This window comes from Rhynchophorus ferrugineus, unplaced genomic scaffold (genome assembly GCF_030347505.1).
Source record: "Rhynchophorus ferrugineus isolate W39M unplaced genomic scaffold, kcgeb_rfMv2 rfM7, whole genome shotgun sequence".
Classification (NCBI taxonomy): Eukaryota; Metazoa; Arthropoda; class Insecta; order Coleoptera; family Curculionidae; genus Rhynchophorus; species Rhynchophorus ferrugineus.
The window spans coordinates 28683352-28702912 of NW_027472586.1; the positions used below are offsets into that span (position 1 = coordinate 28683352).

At 31.6% G+C, this 19561-nt stretch overlaps 1 protein-coding gene across 1 annotated transcript in view; it reads right to left on the reverse strand.

Moving 5' to 3' along the window:
* Stacl (SH3 and cysteine-rich domain-containing protein) overlaps window positions 1-19561 on the reverse strand; it is a 455842-nt gene that overhangs the window by 103922 nt on the left and 332359 nt on the right. Inside the window, exons 20-21 of the mRNA XM_076410623.1 lie at window positions 17477-17680; window positions 15244-15519 (exon numbers count right to left, since the gene is read on the reverse strand). Of these exons, the coding sequence (XP_076266738.1) occupies window positions 15244-15519; window positions 17477-17680 (480 nt within the window). The remainder of the gene's footprint in view (window positions 1-15243; window positions 15520-17476; window positions 17681-19561) is intronic.

Genomic DNA, 19561 nt, shown 5'->3' on the forward strand with positions numbered 1-19561 from the left:
AAAAACATTAACCCGATACTCTTCCTCTAATAATTAATATGATTGAATCTGAATAAAGCTATTGAAAAAACGGAAAATATAGGAAATATCGTCTCCCATCACGAAAACTCTAAATGAAACGCTAGAAGTTTGGGAAGTTTTGTTACAACTCTTCCATATCCAGGATTTATACATTTAAAGTTTTATTTAAATACCTTAATATTAAATGAAAGCAACCATTAATAAATCATTATAACATTAAGCCTACTAATACGTTTTCACAAATTTTCTTTACATTCATTCCATAGAACATAACAAAACAAATTTTATCGAAATGACATTTTATATACATTTCAAAGATAATGCAAAGGTGGCAATATGTTTAACAGACAGATATTTTATTTTTAAATGATTCCTTATTGTTAATGTATGACTAAGTTGGCTATTATTATCTTAATTACAAAAATGTACATTATAGTTTATTGTATTTTATGCAAAAAGGTAAAGTAAATTAATTATAAATCGTACTATAAAAATAAGTAAAAGTTAAACATGTACTATTGAATAATAGATATAATACGTTGATATCTAACGGAGTAGAACATGTCAATATATATATATATATATATATATATATATATATATATAAATTTTAATCATATACTCCTGAATTATGAATATAACATTTTGTGTAAAAGTGAGTTAAACTATCTATAAACATATGATTAGACGTTTTTTTTTAAGATCAATCAATTTATCCATGCTTCTTTTAACAATGTCTATGAAATATGTAACAAAAACTTTTAACTATTTGCACGAACATGTAAACAAGATCGAACATATAAACAAAAGTGTACCATATAATACTAAATTATGAAGTAAACTAATCTAATAAATAAATCCTACAATAAAATGTAAATAAATTGCAATCATGTCCTCCAGAATTATGAATATAATATGCTTTATATATAGCTGAATAAAACTACCTATAAGATATGGATAGGCGTCTCTTTTATATATAATGCAATGGTGTCTTTTATGATAAGTTAATCCTTCCATGCTTATTTTAATGCCTGTATATTAATAATATATTTGTGTTGTGCTCTTACCAGGTGAGCTTTGATCGATGTCCAACCCATTTTCGGATAGAATCGATACTAAAACTAACGCCCGACTGATGAATTTTCCGGATAATTAGGCACGACAGAAAAATAAAGCAGAAATACCGGCGTGGGGGGACCCGTATACTCAAGGTCGTTCCGGATTTGTTATTGTCGCCGACCGGTATTCCTCAACAACGACTAATTTCAACGTTAATCTATCACGTTTTCTATCACAAGACAATTATCACAGCACCATTGGGCGAGTGGGATGCGGTGGGGGCCCCGATAAAAGAGCGCCGAATTTACTCCCCGACTTTTCTTGACTGCGAACGACGTCAATCCGAATCAGGTTAACCTAGAACGGCCGACGACGGTTTATCGACACGGCCTCGCCGCGTCCGATTGGTGCGCGGATCCTCGAGGGCCGACGAGACCACACGACCGTTGCCGAACGGGCTGAACATACGCCAAAGGCGGCAAACTCGATTGTTCGCGTTGCAGTACGGTTAAGTGGGTGTTTTACGGTGGGGGTGGAATCACATGATCACACAGGAGTGGGGATATTTAAATTTTGTTTCTGCTATAACGTTAATTATGACGGTCAATTTTAATATGCCGTTTTGTTGACTTAACCTTAGACTAATTAAGAAGGGTTCTCTATATTGATTACTTGGCGCTCAAATAATTTTGAATTTACATTCTTTTTTTTAATGTGCGACGCCCTAATTTTCTATTCATAAATAGACGGGTAGATAAAATGCATTGATGTAGGGACTAAAAGAAAAATTAATACATAAAAAGGAGTTCACGAATAAATTGACATATTATGAAAATATACTTCAATTTGATTTTAAAATAGCCTGACCACTTACATGCGTATGCCTACAAGAACGTATAACTGTTTATACAAATATGTGAGCAAAAGCGTACATATAAACATAAGTATATCATATAATATTAAATTATGAATTTAACTCATCTAGAAAATAAACCGTACAATAAAAAATAAATAAATTTTTAATCATGTACTCTTGAATTATGAATATAACATGTTGTATATAAAGCTGAGTATATGTATATACATATCTTTTATATATAATGCAATCTTTTATAAGTCTATCTGTTCATTGTTGTTTTAAAATTTATGAAATATGCAATAAAAATTATAACTATTATTATGTATTTGTAATTTTAAGATGGATTATCATTATAAGATGGATTAAGGCCGTACAAATCTATACCTACAAAAACGTATAACTATTTGTACAAATATGTAAGCAAAATCGTACATATAAACAAAAGGATATCATATAACACTAAATTATGAATTCTGAAACATAAATTATGAACTCATCTAGAAAATAAATCGTACATTAAAAATAAATAAATTGTAGTCATGTACTCTTGAATTATGAATATGACATTTTGTATATAAGGCTGAGTAAAACGGTCAATGATTATCCGTTTATACATCTCTTTTATATATAATGCAAACGGGGTCATTTGTGATAAATTAATCTGTGTTTTAATGAAAATGCAACAAAAAATTACAACTATTTGTAAATATATGTAATTTCCTGTTGATTATATAGATGGATAGATATAATTTATTGACTTATTATTATTGAAAATTGCTACCTAAAAATGAGTCTGTCTATTCATGAATAAACACAGTGTGATAATATTGTTCAATTTGATTACAAAGTAGAATGATGCCTTCAAAATTGGAGAGAAGCTTTATGGATTTTAAAGTTCTCTAGAACGATTTGTTAATTTAAGTACGAAGGAATAATAGAGACAAATTACAGGGAAAGGTGTATAAGGATTTTGACTTCTATAATTTAATTTATATTTTTTATATTATATTATTTCACGAAGCGTAGTTATTGAATGAAATAACCATCTCGTAAATTATACAATGTTTCGAGGGTAGCGTATATGTCCGTTAATGGGCTAATATTCTTAGAATACAGAAGATTATATCGAGCTGAGTTTATCAGCCACTTGGCGATGTAGTTGTTAACGTCGTCTTGAACCATTCACAATGTAGATTTTGCTTTGTTTATTTCGTACAATTTGCTATAAGGCCTTATTCTATATCGTCTTTTATTTTTAATTTTTTATGACTTATTATCGTGTTCATTAAAAGGATATATTTGTTTTTCTATTTATCTTTAAGCCTAATTAAGAACACGTCCATGGTTAGGTACTATATTTTAAATATTTATCTAGTAGTAAATTGCAAGAGTCTGGAGATTCTATGGTCTACGAATCTGAAAAACTCGGTTAAGTATATGCCCTTCGGGGAATTTTTTAAAATTTAAATTATTTTCGAATATATAGCTGTTTTAGTGACGCGGAATCTAAATCCTCTGGATACTACCTTTTTCAAATTTTTAAGTTCTACTGATACGGATTTTGTTCATTTGTTTTGTTTTGTTCTAGCTGTTTACTTTAAATTTGGTGTGAGCCTTCTCCGTACATTCTTCTATCGTAGTAATGAAAATAAAAAAAAATTCTTCTCCAAATTACAGCTGTTCGTAAAAATATATTTTAAAATTGTAAAATTTCATATGTATTATTTTTTCAAAGTTAATTTTATTGAAAGCCAAACTTTTATATTTAACTGATTTAAAATATAATAGCTTATCAAGATGTGGGATACATAGATCGTAATTTTAAACTTTTTTGACACTCTGTGTTTCAACCTGTCTAAAAGAAGTCGAGTACGATTTTAACAAAATTTTTTAATGCACTTTGTTCTTGGAACAAATTAAATTTCGCCTTCAAAGAGTGGATATTCAGTGTTTTTTGAGATGTTTGATATATTTCTCAATTGCTTTCAAACTTGCAGAATAATAAATTGGGTGTTCCTTTATAACCATTCGGATCCCCTGGCTGCAAACAATCATTCTTCGTCAATATAACGAACATACAGCTTCTTGCAGGTCATCCAGAAAGTCAACACAATGATGGGATTGAAAAATTCAAAGACTGAAGAACAAGGTCACTCTTATTCTCGTTTTTGTTCTGCGAACTTTATCAAACCCTCATAATTGATTTGCATAGTTAAAATATTTGAACAGATAATAGATAAATGGATTGTCTCAGATGGAAAGACTACTATGTTTTGCTAAAGTTTTAATTCGTTCTTGATCATTATAGTTGACGATTTGGATTATGTTGATGGAGTTATGTTTAATAATAACATTGTGTATTACCGAGTAAATATAAACATCATCAGAAAAATATTGCTATTGAGACAAAACTATCTGAATATTATTTCTGTCTAACACCATGTATAAGGGAAGAACAAATTAATATAAATAACTGACATACATAATATTTATTTATTAACAAGTTGCTTGATCATATAAAGTTATATTTTAAATTTTTGCTAGGGAAGAAAAAGACATGTGCGAAAATTTTAACCTAGTATAGAGTAAATAATTTGAGAATAACCAGAGTCGTCTGTCCTTGCAAGGTATTTAGATTTCTGCAAGCAGCTTCAGATTTTAATTTAATGCATGATGAACACAGAATATCTAAGAAAATTTGTTCTTCCTTAAGAGATGTTAGTAACTGATATGGTTCTCGGCGACAGGTATATCATTGTAGTAGAGGTAATTGCAAAAGTTATTAATATTTTTCTCTAAATTTTATTGGTATTAAATTCTAATTCACTTCTAGTTTTACTTGTAAATGAATTTCTTAAGACAGCAATAACAAACCCAATAATGCACTTAATAAATACATTAATTTGTCCATGAATATGAGTGAGTTAAAGTCAAATTTAAAAAAATTATCAACAATTATAAAATAGCTCCATAGAATTGTATGTGGGAGAAAAGGCAAAATAGATAGAAACGATCATTATAGAAGACAAGTGAGCTAGGTGCAAGGGGCAGAGACAAATTTTCTGACAGAAAAAATAATAATAATATTTGATAGCTACTGTTTTAACGGCCGAAGAATGGAACAAATAACTAATGCTCAATGCTACTTTATTGAAAAAATTGAAGTAAAAACATTATTTTATTATCAAATAAGCCTGATAGGTTTATCGTTTTTCAAAGTATATTTTAGGTGAAAAATATGGACCAAAATTCATAAAGATTATATGACTACATAATTTCCATAGATGGAACAGATAAGATATATAGAAAAAATATGAATTACTCAGAGTAATTAAGAAAATATTTTAAACCGTTAATACATTTTAACGTGTCTAGCGATTAATATAATAAAATATGTAACCATATAATATTTTATTCTTTGAACGTTTTATCAATATTTAAATTATTTGCCTTTTTGGATTTAGGTTTTGAAAAGTTAGTAGTTTTAGTAGTCAATTTGAATATGCCCTTTTGTTGACTTAACCTTAGACTAATTAAGAAGGATTCTCTATATTGATTACTTGGCGCTCAAATAATTTTAAATTTACATTATTTTTTTTTAACGTGCGACGCTCTAATTTTCTATTCATAGATAGACGGGTAGATAAAATGCATTGATGTAGGGACTAAAAAAAAAATTAATACATGAAAAGGAGTTCACGAATAAATTGACATATTATGAAAATATACTTCAATTTGATTTTAAAATAGCCTGAGCACTTACATGCGTATGCCTACAAGAACGTATAACTGTTTATACAAATATGTGAGCAAGAGCATACATATAAACATAAGTGTTTCATATAATACAAAATTATGAAATGAACTCATCTAGAAAATAAACCGTACAATAAAAAATAAATACATTTTTAATCATGTACTCTTGAATTATGAATATAGCATGTTGTATATAAGGCTGAGTAAAACCGTCAATGAATATATGTATATAAATCTCTTTTATATATAATGCAATCGGTGTCTTTTATGATAAGTCTATCTGTTCATTTTTGTTTTAAAATCTATGAAATATGTAATAAAAATTACAACTATTATTATATATCTGTAATTTCATTTCATATCAAAATTCATAAAGATTATATAACTAGATAATTTCCATAGATGGAACAGATAAGATACATAGAAAAACATATGAATTACTCAGAGTAATTAAGAAAATATTTTAAACCGTTAATACATTTTAACGTGTCTAGCGATTAATATAATAAAATATGTAACCACATAATATTTTATTCTTTGAACCTTTTATCAATAATTAAATTATTTGCTTTTTTGGATTTAGGTTTTGAGAAGTTAGTAGTTTATTTAATTTTTGTAGATACATTACTTTAATCTACATTTCTAAATTGCAAAAAATAATGTGCCTAATTGGGTTTGTTATTGTTCTAATATAAATGCTAAAAATTAAAGAATAATTGCTTCATTCATATATTCCCTAAAAATAATTATATATACTTATATACGATAATCTGATTCACAGAATTTTAGGAAATATATTAATTAATACAATGAAATATGTAGCTATTTTGTATATGCCATTACTTATTTAACCTTTTTTTAATTGTTCATCATTCTATCATTTAATCACAATCACAATCGATCATTTATTTGTTATAAAAATAAATTAAATGGATATTTTTTCATTACTCAGAGTAATTAGGAAAATATTTCAAAACGTTAATACATTTTAACGTATCTAGCGATTAATATAATAAAATATGTAGCCATATAATATTATATTTTTTGAACCTTTTATCTATATTTAAATTATTTGCTTTTTTGGATTTAGGTTTTGAAAAGTTAGTAGTTTATTTAATTTTTGTAGATACATTACTTTAATATACATTTCTAAATTGAAAAAAATAATGTGCCTAATTGGGTTTGTTATTGCTCTAATATAAATGCTAAAAATTAAAGAATAATTGTTTCATTCATATATTCTCTAAAAATAATTATATATACTTATATACGATAATCTGATTCAAAGAATTTTAGGAAATATATTAATTAATACAATGTAAAAAAATATGTAGCTATTTTGTATATGCCATTACTTATTTAACCTTTTTTCAATTGTTCATCAATCAATTATTTAATCACATTCACAATCGATCATTTAATAGTTATAAAAATAAAATAAATGGATATTTTTCCATTATTTCAATATATTTTAATACACAGACATATATAACTTTAATTATTATATATCATATATTTGCAATCTTATAATGAAAACATTGTGAAAACAAGTTTTAGTAACATAGAGATAAAATTAAACATTTTTAAATTATTCTCGTTATTCTATTAAGACAGAAATATGATTAAATTAATACACTGCGTTTCGAATTTCAACCACTGGACGATAACTTGTTATAATAACTATTAACTGACATGTAATTAAGAATAGCTATTACAAGTGGGGTTATATGTAACATCCCTCATTTCTGTTTACTTTATTTTCAGTCAAGCCACGTTCGTGGCTTACTAAGACAACCGCTATTTTATCGGTAAATCCGAACGGAATCCCGACAGGTACAGTAGCAATAAAAGCCCTAATCGATTTTTATCCGCCGTGGATTTCTTTCAAATTCCACTTTAGCCCTCTGCCACTGCTGCCGCTTTGCTCTTAATCAGCTTTTTAGTCGTCGTCTTTGACGGAGGATCTGGTACATCGACATTTCTGGTAATCTATTTTATTAATTCCCAAGTAACCGGCATATAGTCGTCTTAAATTTAATGTTGTACATGAGATGGTTTCACATTTAGATGGCTTCATTTATTATCTTTGTTAGCGTATTTGATGTTAAAACTATTGTTATTTACTTGTTCAATGCTGCTTTATCGTTTACTATTTACAATTAGCAGGGTTGTGAATATTAATTTTCGCTGTTATAAGTTTTATAGCGGGGATTTATATACTTTTCAAATATTAATCTACTTGTAATTTATATATCTTGTTTTAATTAATGCCTGTCATTTTAATAACATCAGACTTTAGAATGGTCTCTACTACTAATCCAATACAAGTTTATCTATGTATAAAATCGATATTCTAGTAATGCAAATTACTATAAATAACAGGTCAATTGAAAAGTCCCCGGCCTGGTACATAGATGGCGCTCCTAGAAATAAAGACGCGCGTATAAATTTGACAGCTGTCGGATCATTAGTTTGTAAATTATGGCATTTGGACTGAAGCAACTTTTGTTATTGTGAAGAAATGGATAAAAAGGCATTTCGCGTGTTGATAAAATATTGCTTTTTGAAGGGAAAAAACGACGCGAAAAAAGGACGTGAAGAACCTGAGAACCGAAGACGGCGAACGCAGTGGACGCCCAAAAGAATTTGTTACCGACGAAAACATTAAAAAATCCACAAAATGATTTTGAATGACCGTAAATTGAAATTGAATCAAATAGCAGACACTCTAAAGATATCAACTGAACGTGTACATCATATCATTCACGAATATTTGGGTATGAGAAAGCACTGTGCTAGTGGGTGCTGCGCGAGCTCACTTTTGACCAAAAACAACGACGGGTTGATGATTCGGAGCAGTGTTTGAAGATGATCAAACGTAATGAACCCAGGTTTATGCGTCGATATTTGATAATGGATGAAATATGGCTCCATCACTCTACTTCGAAGTCCAATCGATAGTCATCCGACTGGACTGTATACGGTGAAGCCGCTCCAAAGCGTGGGAAATCACACAGCATGGCTCTCAAGTTTATGACGTCTGTATTTTGGGATGCGCATGAAATAATTTTAATAGACTTCCTTGAAAAAGTAAGGACAATCAACAGCGACTATTACAGCGTTTAAAGCACGAAATCGCCGAAAAACGGCCGCATTTGAAGAAAAAGGAAGTGCTGCTTCACCAAGACAATGCACCGTGTCACAAGTCAGTGAAAACAATGGCAAAAATCCATGAATTGGGCTTCGAATTTGCTTCCTCATCCACTGTATTCTCCAGATCTTGCCCCCAGCGGTTAATTTCTGTTCTCAGATCTCAAAAAAATAGTCGCTGGGAAGAGATTTTCGTCGAATGAAGAGGTGATCGCCAAAACTGAGGCCTATATTGAAGCAAAGGACAAATTGTTCTACAAAAATTGTATCGAAAAGTTGGAAGGTCGCTATAATCAGTGTATTACCCTTGGAGAAAATTATGTTGAATAAAAAAAAACAAATTTTGCCAAAAATATGTCTGACTATGGTAGGTCGGGGACTTTTCAAGTGACCTGTTAATGGCTATTACACCTATTGCGCTATTTGCTTTTAAAATAGGTGCAATTCATTGCGATGATTCAACGAAATGATGTTCCATTTCTGAATCAAAAAATCTCCAAATTGCTTCAGTGGTGTTGGAGATGGAAATATTTCTCAATATCCTCAGAGATTTGGCAATTATGCTGCTCAGATAATATACTCGATGATATTCTGATGCTTCTCAAACCAAGACTGAACCTTTTTGGCGGTGGGTATGGGGTCGCTATCATCTTGACATATGGGTAATGGTTAGAAGCAATGTGCTAGTCATAGCAAGAGCTTCATTATTGAGGACGTCCAGATATTCATTTGAAGTAAGCGAGATAGTCAAATCATAATGGACAGCCTGCTTAACTGTAAAAAGCGTTTGTAGAAAACATTGTAAACGATGATTAAACAATCATGAAGTGTTCAGGTCTTACCGTTGCACTGCTTCTTTCGCAGCTGGCTTTGTGGAGCTCGCAACGTATTGTTTTTGTCGAAACAATGTTACGCAAATGAGTGTTGAGTTCTGTTATTATTTTTGTCTTGGTATTTTTATGTTGTCTAGTTATAATCGATTTTTATCTGAAAATAACATCTGACGGGACATATCATCTAATGACATCATAACATATCATCTAATGCACTGTAATATAACCTACAAGACTTGACGTGTAAATTGAGTAATTTAGAGGCATTGTATTATTTACACGGAACCAGTGTTGGCAACATGCAAAGAAGATATACTATGTTGCATGGAGTTCATATTATTTTGTCTATTCCCTGTAAATCTACCCAAACGCGTAAAAAGTGCTATCGGAACAATTCAAACTTCATTGACGAACAGTTGTGGAAAAGGAAAAGCAATAGCTAGTAGCAGCTGTACAACCATTACACGAGAATGCTTAGTCACAAGTAAGTTTGTTGCGTATTCAGTATACTCTCCAAATTTGAATGAATGTTTATATCCGTCACTTTGTTGAAATAGTTCTAAAAACAGGAAAATAGACAAGTGGTATAGTGGATAATGAGTAAGGTGGAAAGGAAGCCAGAGAAGAAGCGAAAATGGATAGTGCAAATATTCTCCAAAAAGATTATTATTAAGGAGCTATAGACCTATAATGCGATTTCTGCCAGGGTTTACGTTTAACGTTTAAACAAAATTATAAATAAATACAAAATATATGATGCAACATAGCGTACTGAAAATGAGTTTTAAAATATTATTAGTATTACTGATTATTAGATTATAACAGAAAAATATAGAATCTTACATAAAATATACATATAAAAAAGGAGATTGCATTTTTTACCTAGGTTTATTTAATGAATCTCCTAAAGAATGAAGGAATGAATTTAGTGAATCTATATAATGAACATAATTAATGAATAAATGAAGAAATTGTTTTATTATCACTCTTTAATATATAATAACAATGTAATGTATTAATATAATTACTAAATTGTTTGAATTAAATTATTGACAATAAAAATATGTAAATTATGGACAACAAATTAATTAATTTAATATAGAAGACGAGAATAGTAAATAACATAAGCCCACATAAAGTGGATAGTAACATCAAATTCGGTGGGGATTAACAGAACTTATTTAGGAATGATTATCTAAGGTAATATCGATACCAAAAAAGTCTGGAGTAAGCAGGGTAATTTTCATAATTAACGATTTTCAGATTAAAATGGTTTTATTCTTCAACGTAATCTATTTTGACTCATTGGCTGTGAAGTGCTTCCCAGAAGTAAATTTGTTGGATGTTTGAGAACAGATTTGTATCAAATTCAGCAGTTTTCTGCAAACATATCCTTGTAAACAGGTGCGTTGTCCGGATGCAAGGTGAATTATGATTTCTCGAAAATAATTAGTTCAAGTGTTATTTACAATGAATAGTTAAAATTTATATATTCAAAGTAATGGTCATTTGATTCCACACATTTTGCCTAACTCTCAGGCAATTTATGGATACCATTCCAAAAGAAGAATTTCTCCCTTGAGTCAAACTATTCATCGAGTAATTTTTTTTCTTCTTACAAACTAGCGAAGTACTGCTCTCCAAACGCGTGCCCTATGGCTAAAAGATAGTAGACGGTTGTAGCTAGGTTTGGAGAGTACGGTGGGTGTGATAAAACTTTACATCCAAGTAATTTTAGTACTTCTTTGATTCGTTTTGTTGTATGAGACGGCACGTTGTCATGCTGGAAAATCACCTTACCATGCCCTTGATCGTATTGTGGAGGTTTTTCGATCCATGCACAGCTTAAATTGATTATTTGCTGTCGGTAACGATCACTATTATTTGATTCTTTGATTTAAACTGTTCATAATATATGATAGCGACTTGGCCCCACCAGACACAGAGCATGGTTTGTGACCAAAGCAATTTGGCTTTGCAGTCGATAGGCAGGCTTCGCTGAATGTTATCCATGATTTTTTCTTTTGGGATTTTCCAAATAAATCGTTATTTTTCATCACTATTCGATGCAATAATAAGTTCCTTTCATACCTTGTGACAGTATTTCACTGACGAATTCCTCGATATTATCATTGTCTGTCATTTCTTTCATGTGGCACCCATCTATCGGATCTTTCCATTGCTTGTAAACGCTCACAATGTACGACTCGGCTCACATTCAACTTTTATGGCAATTGTTTTTGTGTTTGCGTTGGGCCTTCATCTGATATCTCTCTCAATTTCGCATCTTTAAAGGTTTTCGGCTTACAGGTACGTTATTTTTCTTGAACGTTGAAACTGTCACGTTTGAAGTCTCCACCAGCAATATTGACCACCAGCGGCTTTTTTGTTTTGAAGAAACAAGAATAATACGTGCCGCAAAAGCACATTTTCAGGCACAAAACTAGACATTTAAAAAGATGTATTCATCTGTGATGCAGTTATCTTCGCGGAACGTATCTTATAGTATATTATTTATTTTAATGTTAATTGAATAAAATTACCCAAGTTAATCATATTAATCATAATCATAATATTATTTTTATCATATATTGAACGTATTCCTTCTAAAATACATGAACATTTTTATACACAGTTATCTCTAGAATTGGATTTACCAAAATAAAATATTTTCCTTGCACTATATTCTGGGAAGCGTCTCACCGTTTGGGACTTATTGCATAAAATCAGCATTTTAGGAAGAAGTCTGTTTTCGAATATGCATACTATAAAGATTTGATAAGATAAATACGGGAATAAATAAAGAACCATAGGCGTACTTAGAAGTGGTGTACTGTTTTCGAGATTATATTTTATAGTCCAAGATCCTGCGAACGCAATATTTACGTTACTTTTTCAAAACCGAAATTTTATTATGAAAGTATTATATAACGCCATAGCCAGTAAATTGAACTTAATTTACAACCTTGTTTTCTCCCCCGCATCTCAACATATGGTACTTCGAGCTGGATCTGTCATGGATATAGCTGGTCGATTTTTATATACATTTACTTCCGTACGTTAATGGTGGTAATGGTGGAAGGATTTTATAAATCATAGCTGTATTGCCTATGATTATTATTGATAACTGACATGGAATTCTACTGCGTTTTAACCTGGGAACTACGGGGATTTCTTGTCAAGTGTTGACGACTATCCTAGTGACCACTGGCACTCCAGCGACCGCGGAGTTTGCTATCCATCAAGAAAGACGGGACCGAGCAAGTGGTCCGACTTCAGCAGCTAGTTTCACAATCACAATTATCGCATGACACCTTTTAACTTTATATTTGTTTGTATATTTTATTTTGCGTCATAAAATCGCTTCAAAATGACTAACAAAATGTTGTTGGCCAATTTAGTAAAAATACAAGGGGAGATGAAAACACGTTTTACAAAGTTTAAGGAATACGTTGATAATTTCGATCAGTCATGGAATCGAGCTTCTAAAACAGCGATATGATATACTTAAACAGCAAATAGTCGAAACTGAATTAATCCAGTATGAAATAGATGTGTTGATTGATGATCTTGACGCGCGTATAACTGAATGCGTAGAAATCGAAGTCCTCTACTGCAATTGCCTTTGCAGTGCTGAAAAAGTTATTAGATCCAGTAGCTTTTCCGCGAACGAACAATTAAAAGGAATAAATTCTCGAATGAAGATTGACAGTAATACATTAAGACAAGAGCACGATAATGAAATGGTTGAAATAACTATGTTGAGAATTCGATCGGAAAAACTTGAATCAGAAGTCTTTCAGCTACGGGAAAGAAATCGTAATTTAATGAATAAAAAAGATAAATTGCAGAAGAAGAAGATGGAGAAAGTAGAGGATGGAGCCAGAGAGCCAATCAGATGGCACAAAAAGCAAATAGAACTAGTCTAGAACATTTAATATAGGGAGGAAAATTTTGACCCAACAACTTACTGCAGAACGCGAAAATAATATTAAGTTTAGTAACGATAATAATATATTGAGGCAGAATAATCTCAAACACGAAGAACAGTTGAAATTAATTAGTACAGAAAAAGGTTTCTTGGACCAGCCTTGTCCACCACCACCAAGAACCCGATGGGGGACCTTCAGCGATAAAACACTGTGCATCCACAACGAGAAGACAGTCTGACAGTAATTTGCATGAACACCAAGGAAAAGAATGTTAATAAAAATGTGAAGAATAAAGTATTGTTGAGAGAAAGTATTGGATTGAATTGGAGAAGAAAGAATTGAATGAGCTTTAATTGAAGAAACATTAAAGAAATCATTGTATTAACTGAAGTAGTATTGAAAGCATAGGATTACTGTCTATTATATATGATTGGCTAATCTACACCTTTCGTTAATAGTAAGTACATGTATATATATGTATTCCTTATTATCAATTAAACAACTCGTCTTTAGGTATTAATTTACCCAAGGAAGAGAGAAAATAAATTGTATTTAATTAACAACCATGTTTTCTCTCCCGCATCTCAACAATTAAGGCAATTATATTAGGTGTATTTATTTTGATAATAATATTGGTAATAATGCAAAGTATTATAGTAAACTGTTATAAAACTAACCTAACTGTTAAATTGATGGTTTTGAGATTTTTGAACAATCATAACAGTTTTTTATTTAGTATTAATGAGTTATTCAGACTATATAGCTGTATATATTCAGGGTATATAGGCTCATGGTATGCTTAAAATTGAATTTTCGATATTCATTACTTGTTGCAAGAGCTTCCAAAAACTTATAATGATGCAGCTCCATTCCATCCTAATTGCTATAGGTTCCAACGATTCAATCAATTCAGAGAGAATATCAATAGAGAAAAAACAAGTTGTGATATTAGGTTGACCAAAATTAAGATGTTTTTTCTTTCATATCATTTAGGGGTTTGATTTATTAGACCTTTTAACTGTTTTTGTAATATTTGTGACATGGAAAAGAATTATGACTTGAGAAAATATAAAATATCGCATTGTACGTATGATCGATAGTACGTCACTAATAAAGTAGTATATCGTGCCATAACGAGTACAATAAAAGTGTTAGTGTTAAGTACTATAAAAGAGTATAACTATAACACTCCATTCTAATGGTCTTCCTGGATCGGCTAAATGTGATTGATAACAGTGTACTTCATATATTAAAAAGCTACTTTTTACTACTGTCCGATCTGATTAATAGACCTTAGAATAATATGTTTTTCACAGTGATTATTTACTGATAATAAATACTTATTGCCCATTGGGTAGATTGTTGGACTATTAAGGGTAAAAAATAACTTTACAGTATTGACAAATCCAACATTGCTTTTATGGTATGGTTAGTTTCAATTTTTTTTTCGCATATCCTCAAAAATTCACCCAAATTTGCAGTTTACCATTTATTGAAAAAATATCATGTAATATATTTTTAAAATATTTTTGTAAATATTTCTATATGAGAAATACAGATAATATAGAATTATATTAATGGCAAAAGGTAAGAAAGAAGGTCTATACGTTACAAATATAAAAATAATCCTTACCTGAGCATTTATAGCACTCAAATGTATCTGAGCCACCTTCAAGTCGAACCGTTTCATGGAGATATCCTCCTGCAGCTCGTTGGCCTTATTGTAGAGGGACGCATCCACCGATCGCTGCTGGATCCTGAGTAGCGTGTCTAGCGATTCCTGGATCTGTCTTATCTGCCCTTTCAGATCGTCGGATTCCTTTTTGAGAGCATCGTGAGAGGGTTTAATCTGGACGGCAGACAGCTGGTCTATTACCAGCTCGTCTTTCAAGGGTGGAGGGATGTTATCCTGCGAAGATAAGACAGTTAATAGGGTCGGGTTAGGGTTGGGTAAGGGTGAGCCGGTTACGGATAATACTGGTCAATAAAATTAAAATATAATTAGATTGATTGCTAGGAGAAGCCGTCTATATTACTGGCGAAATATAGGGTAAAATAGATAATTTTATTTAGGGAGACCTCTACGGCAAATTAAAATAATTAAATTCCAAGAGAGTTATTTTTAAAATTAATATTATTGGCAGTTATTTTAATTTTTTATAAAAATGCGTTGCAAAAATAATGTTGTATCTTAACGTTATCAAATATTTTACTATGAAAATATAAACAATTAAAAACTAATTCTACCTAAAATAAAGTCCTCCCAATGTATGTCAGCATATGTAATGATCTAGCATATCATAAGCATAAATATAGATCAAGTATTTAGTGGAGAGGTCATCATCTTATTGTCTGGTATCTTAACTACATATAGGAAGAAGGACAAGTATTCTCTAAATACATTTTTGCATACGCTTAAACCAATTTTCAAAGCATTTATTCCATTACGAATGAGATATCTTCAAAACATGATTTCTGAACGCGCCAATAGCTTCTTCGGGGGATGAAAATCGTTGAATACGCAGTTTATTCTTCACGGATGGGCACAAAAAGAAGTGATTGGGTGCCAAATCAAGGCTGTACGGCCAATCAATTCGATGTTTTGAGTGCTCAAGCAGTTTTTTGTTTGAGCCAATGTGTGAAGGATCGCATTGTCATGATGAAGAACAATCCGGCAGCTATTGTTTGTTTTCCTTATTACACTGAAGAATTCTGGCAAAAAAATGATTGTGTATTTACAATAAGAATTTACTGTTCTACGATAATCTAGAGGCCCTGTTGCAATATGACCAGTTTTCCCGAAGAAACAGGCCACCGTTTTCTTTGAAGTGCTTCGGGCGCGAACAACTTTTGTGGAATTTGGTTCATCTTCCATATTGCTGCTTACTTTCGGGCTCATACGAATATATCCTTGATTCGTCACGTGTCACGATTTTATAAACGTTTTTCGAAGCACCACGATTGAATTTCTATAACATTTCTTTGCACCAATCGACACGAGCCTTTTTTTGAGCGATTGTCAAATTTTGTGGGATCCAACGCGAACTTAACTTTCTCACAGCTAAGTGTTCATGTAAAATCGCATATATGCTGATAGAACTAATGCTTAGGGATGCCTCAATCTCATAATAGGTGACATGACGATCTTGCCTAATCATTTCGCACACGGCATCGATGTTTTCTGACACAATAGTCGATTTTGGACGAACCGAAACTCGCCAGATAGCGAACAACAACTACGATTGAATTCGCTAAACCAGAGATACACAGCGGTTTTTGGTAGAGCCTCATCGCCAAAAGTCAAATTAAGTTGATTGATGCCTTCTTGTTGTGATAATCCACGTCAAAAATCGTAAAAAATCATCATTCATTCATTTGTTTGCCGAGACGAAACTTTTAACTAAATATAAAATAAACAAATAGCGTCAAAAATGTCAAACTTTATGATGGAACCGTCAGATGGACTCACATGACTACAGTCTTGCCAATTCCGGAAATATAAATAGTGATCCTCGTATTTATTACTCCATAATATATAAACCATAAGATATAAACACCAAAAATTTCTTACATTATTAAAAGATAACCCTACTTGGCACAAAGTCGCTCTTATTATTTCAACATTTGTATTTTGGGTAATGTTATGAATAAATTACTTTCATATTTAGGAAGAGACTGAAATCAAATTTCGACAAAATAAGAAAAAAAAGTAGCATCTCCAGCATTTTTGAGAAACTATGCACCAAATGGCTTAATACAATAACTGAAAATATTAATTCTATTCTAGAATATCAGTTTAATTTACGTGTCATCGCAACTTATGGAGTGTACCGCTAGTTATTATAAAATCATAATCGTATACTCACAGTGTTGATATGTCCATTGGCTACATCACCATCTACACCGTCAGGCGGCGGAGGCGGTTGAGGTGGTACAAATATTCTTTTGATAATCAGTCCTCGACCTTGGGCGGTCGGCAGCGATCGAGCTAGATGCGTGAGGTCACTGGAGCCCAATACTGATCGGCATTGATTTGATAGTGTTTCATAGCGTTTGGTTTGTTCTACGGCCTGAAAAAAAGATTATTATATTAGTCTATGTCTATATGATTTTATTATTTTTAGGTAGTACTAATCATCAAAACATACTTATGAAACTTATATATTCCAGCTAGTATTTTACAAGTAGAAGCTGTTTTAATAATTTAAGTTATCAAGTCAATAACAGGTGGGACAAAAGTCCTGCTACCATTTTGATTGTCATCTTGGTTATGTGACGTTTAGCTCTTTTTCGCTTTAACCGTTGTGTTGTGTAGACGTCCAAATTGTATTCTATTAAACACTATTTTTACAAGAACGTCCCGAAATAGTAATAATATTTATTGAAATGAATCGTTCCATTATTGTCACTCAACCGAAATTGCGTCAAAAATATCCTAATCCAGTGTAGTCCAGTGCCTCATAAAACAACAATGTGTCGTTTACATGCCAATTTTCGATGGTACGGTACGACAGCAGACAGGACTCGCTCTGGAAGACAACAGACACCTCATAACGCTGAAAATGTCAATCTGGTGCGCGATGTTGTTGCAGAGTCTCTAGAAATGTCAATTCGGAGACGTGGTTCTCAGTTACATATTTCTATAGGCAATGTAAGGCGAATTTTGAAAACGTTTCCGCACAAAATTCAATTAGTCCAAAAATTGCTACCGAGAGATCCTGATTAACGAGAGGAGCACATTAATGCAATCCTAAGGCTGTCTGGTGAAATGGAAGATTTTTCATATAAATTGATAATGTGCGATGAAGTTTTGGGGAATACAGAATCCTCAAATTATTCATGAAACATAATTGCATTCACTAAAAAGCAACTGTATGGTGTAGTATTCATGCTGGAAATATCATTTGTCTGCTATAAATATTATTACTGCCGAATGGTTAAGACATGATTCGAAATTTGCTTGTTTTTGAAATGGAAGATCAATAAATAGAGGACATGTGGTTTCAGCAAGATGGGGCCACAACACACAAAGCTCGTTCAACAATTAAATTATTGAATGACGTTTTTCCACAAAGACTTATTTTGCGAAGTGGCGATTTAGCATGGCCAGCCAGATCTTCGGATTTAACAGCACCAGACTTTTTCTTATGGGGTTTTTTTGAAATCAAAAGTTTATGTGAATCAGTCCCATACGATACAACATCTTAGGGACGATACACGTCACGAAATTGAAGAAGTTAGATTCTGAGATATAGCAGGATGTCATGAAAAATAATTTAAAAAAAGCTGAAAGTTGTATAGCGAATCATTTAGCCGATCTAATTTTTCAGAACGAAAAAAGGACGTAAACACTAGATAAACATTTTGTGAAAACCAAACATGGTTATCTTTTTTTCGAGCAAAGTCATGGGCAATAAAAATAATAGCGGGATTATTGCCGGCCATTTGTTATTAAATTAGTTCATTTTAAAATGTCGGAGGAACTTGAATATCGATGTAAACTGTTTGTAAAATAAGCAACCTAAGTTTAGTCCTACAGCAGATTCTACAAAGTCCTACCAAAGCGGTACCGATTAGGAAATAAGCTGAATATTTCAAGTTTGCTTATTTGTTAAAACATAATTACTTAATATCTTAGCTATTAAAAAATTAGATAATAAATCAATTAAGTATCCAAGGTACAACTGAGATTGAAATAATAAAATGAAACTGAACTTTAGAATGCTCGATTACAGCACAAATTTGTTTAAAATCTACATGGAAGTGCTATTTGAAAAATCCTAGAACGACTATTGTTTGTTTGGATCTACAATGCATGAGCTAGCTGAAGAAATGCTACCAAATCATGAATATTTTTTTTATAATGACCGATACTAGCGACTGACCAGCGAGACAACTTAAAAACCATCTCAGACAACATACCGTCTTACCCAACATGGTTACTGGCATAA